We start from the raw sequence: 3,554 nt of genomic DNA, 5'->3' as shown, positions 1-3,554 counted from the left end.
GAATCGGGCGACTCCTGTGAAAGGGTTGTTCGACCCCCAAAGGGGTCTCGACCCACGGGTTGAGAACCGCTGATTTAGACTCATAGCAAACCTATGGGAGAGAGGAGAACTGAATTGCTTCCTGTGGATTTCCAAGACTGGAAATGTTTATGTGAGTAGAGAGCCAAATCTTCAACCCGAGGAGTGGCTGGCAGCCCCACAGGTATCCACTACACCACTGGGGCTTCTTCTGCTACATACCACGAGAAAACGAAAACCCACCACCCCCAAAATGTGCAGAAAGTGAGCAAGCGAGATGGCACCCCGTCCGAAATTTGAGGTATCTTTCTTTACCTCCTGGCTTAGGTGAGGCTCATACCTTATGAGCTGCATCCCACCCCCAACCTGCACATTCAATCAGTTGCAAAATTCAGGAGTTATGTAGAAGATAGGCATGGCAAGGTAGGAAGTGGTTGGTATAAGAAACAGAAGAACACTTCACCTGGTTCCATTTTCCAACATGAAGCTTATCAGATGGTAAGTCTTCGTGGACCAAAACGCCATATCATCCAGTCCTCCGAGGAAATAGTCCTGGAACTGTTCGACTAAAAATGGGGACTTACTAGAAAAGATGGGGTAGAGCTATGGCAGAGAGAAAGAGAAATAAACTCAGGGCTCAGCCTGGCATCTCTACAGACCATTCAACCAAGAAAAAACACATGTGTTTTACCTTGGAAACTGCTAACATCTCACCATACCTGCAACACAAACAATGTGGACTGTCAGTGACCGTTTCTACCGAGAAATGAAATAATTATTAAAGAGAAAGCTCCATAAACACAAATCGCTAATACGCAACTGCCTTTGAATAAGAGAAATTCTTATTACCATGCATCGACTCTCAGACGCCTGGAACCTGGAAAATTGCCAACGGAGCCATAAAGTCAGTCACCAGAGTGACACTCACATTTCCAAGAACTGAAGATGCGTGCACTCAACAATGACATTGTTGGTGATGACGTCTCGGCCGTACAGCTTCTTATAAATTCCCAAGAGATCTTTGGAGGGCACATACCTGAGAGAAGAGTTAGAATAAAATAGGTGCCGTGTGCACCACGGAGTGGAAGATAGTAACCATAACAACAAGAGCAAAACAACCGCAGCAACTAAAAATCCTTTCAAGTTCATGACCTGCTGGACATCTTGCAAGGGTCTTTTTTTTTACCTTCTTTCTCATTTTTTAATTTCTTCATTGTAAATTGGGTGAAGGGTACCACAGCGGATATTCACATACTCATGTGACCTTTGTTTCAGATCATTCATGTCATCCCTCTCTGTACCGTCACTGATCCCGAACCCTCTGTACTTGGTATTTGGGTGAAAGCTACGATTTTGAACTTAAATAGTTGATTATTCTAAAAGTAGGGGCGGGACTGGGGGTGCAGAGGAGTTCTGTTCCAGACCTGAAGGCTGACTGAGGGCCACGCTGGGTGTTTGCACGCACTGATTATTGATGACTAGCACCCCCGGGGGCGGGTTAGTGTCTGCCGTTCTCAGGTAAAGAGCTACAGCCTCAGGTAACTCGCAGTGGGGTCACCTGGACCCTGTCCTATAGGGTCACTGTGAGTCAGCAGTGACTGCATGGCAGTGAGTTTGGTTTGATTTATATAGCAGGAAACTGAAGCTCAGAAAACTGACATGCTTTTCCAGTGGCACAGAGCAAGCAACCGGTACTTCAGACAAACATTTATGAAGGTACAGTCCAAGATAAGAAATGAACTATAAATACAAACCAAACTGAATCTTTTCCATCAAGTTGACTCTGACTTATAGAACTGCCCCGGAGAATTGCCAAGGCTGTAATCTTTACAGAAATCGACTGCTACATTTTTCTCACAGAGAGGCTAATGGGTTTGAACTCCAGACCTTTGGGTAAGCAGCTGAGTTCTTAACCACTTTGCCACTAGAGGTGCTTATAAAGGACCAAATCCATTCATGTCTAGTTGATTCTGACCCACAATGAGTTTATGGGACAGAGATGTTTCCAAAATACCTCTTTGAGGGGCAGACTGCCATATGCCTCTCCTGCAGAGACAGGTGGGTTCAAGCCAAGTCCTTTTGGTTAACAGCCAAGCCCTTCACCCACTATCCCACCAGCCCTCCTTTCTCAAAGTATACAAGTCAGAAAACACAGCCAAGGAGATCTGATTTTAGCATGTTTACGAAAAAGGAACTAGTCAGATGTCTACTTGGGTTTTTTGGTTTGTTTTATGAGCAGCAGAATGATCCTCCCAGTAAAAATCACTGAAAAGGACAAAATAAAAATATTTTGCTTGAGTGAATCACTAAGCTAGCAAGAAGGTGAACCTTTTCCAAAGGCTGAAAACAAGTGGGAAATGGAAATCTTGGGAGCTCGTCTGCAAAACCCTGGGGACCCAAGCTGAAGTTCTGATGGCGGCAGGTCATCCTCTGTCATCGTCTCCTCACTGCAGCGTCTGGGACCCACCCCATGCTGTCAGAGTAGAGCTGCTTTCCACGGAGCTCTCAGGGGCTGATCTTTTCCGAAATAGATTGACAAGCCTTTCCTCAAGGCAACTCTGGGTGGACTTGAACCTCCAACTTTTCAGTCAGCAGTCAAGTCCATTAACTGTTTCCAGTAGGCAACACCGATGATAGGACACCAAAGGCAACACCTTTCCTATGAGTACGAGGGAGCAATAAGCCCGTTACGCAGACAAGAAACAAGCTTGTCTTGACCTTGGCAATGAATAGCAAGAGAAAGTAATCTCCCCGTCTCATACTCACAGGTCAAGTTCTCTGTGCAGTCAAACTTAGAGCGTCAAATACAACGGACGGTGACCGGGCAGCCCAGGGTTGATAGCATCCTCCCTAGCAGATGGTAACCCGAACTCAAGCGCCAACGAATCCAAGCTCACTCCCTGCCATGTAGTCATTTCTGACTCATAGCGACCCTCTAGGGCTGAGTAGAAGTGTCCCTGCAGGTTCCTGAGGCTGTAAACCTTTCTAGGAGCAGAGAGGCTCGCCTGTCCCCAGAGGCTGTCGGATTTCAACGGCTAAGCCTGCAGTGGGCAACCCAACACGTAACGCCCTACACCACCAGAGGTCCTTACTAACCCACGCACCACAGCATATAACAAAAGATGACTAAAAATGAGGGCTATCACTGCAATAACGGTGGATAACGGTTGATAAAGCAAGCGTGAGGGCAACAGGCATTAGTAGCCATAAAGAAGGCCACTACACAGTGATAAAGTGCAATTCAACATACGACGTTGCTAGCTGAACGTACCCACCCATAAGAGGAAGCTTCAAAATGTTTAGGAGAAAAAGCCTATCATCTTTCTATTGAATTTTTCCATGAACCCTTTGAAGCCTCCTCCTATATGCTTGAAACTGATATAAAACTAGCTTTGGGGAAGGAGAGGGAGAAAGGGGGAACAAAGGACAAGGTCTACATGTGGCCTCCTCCCTGGGGGACAGACAGCGGAGAAGTGGGTGAGGGAGACGTGGGATGGGGTAAGATATGATAAAATAATAATAAATTATAAATTATC

At 46.0% G+C, this 3,554-nt stretch overlaps 1 protein-coding gene across 1 annotated transcript in view; it reads right to left on the bottom strand.

Annotated features, from left to right (window-relative positions):
- Positions 1-3,554, bottom strand: part of GPLD1 (glycosylphosphatidylinositol specific phospholipase D1) — a 62,219-nt gene that overhangs the window by 32,142 nt on the left and 26,523 nt on the right. Inside the window, exons 8-10 of the mRNA XM_045295753.1 lie at positions 947-1,054; positions 710-737; positions 482-621 (exon numbers count right to left, since the gene is read on the bottom strand). Coding sequence (XP_045151688.1) covers positions 482-621; positions 710-737; positions 947-1,054 — 276 coding nt within the window. The remainder of the gene's footprint in view (positions 1-481; positions 622-709; positions 738-946; positions 1,055-3,554) is intronic.

The sequence above is a fragment of the Echinops telfairi genome, unplaced genomic scaffold (genome assembly GCF_000313985.2).
Source record: "Echinops telfairi isolate 266 unplaced genomic scaffold, ASM31398v2 ScPeMD7_5868;HRSCAF=6743_0, whole genome shotgun sequence".
In the NCBI taxonomy this organism is placed as follows: Eukaryota; Metazoa; Chordata; class Mammalia; order Afrosoricida; family Tenrecidae; genus Echinops; species Echinops telfairi.
This window is presented reverse-complemented; position numbering and strand designations above follow the sequence as displayed.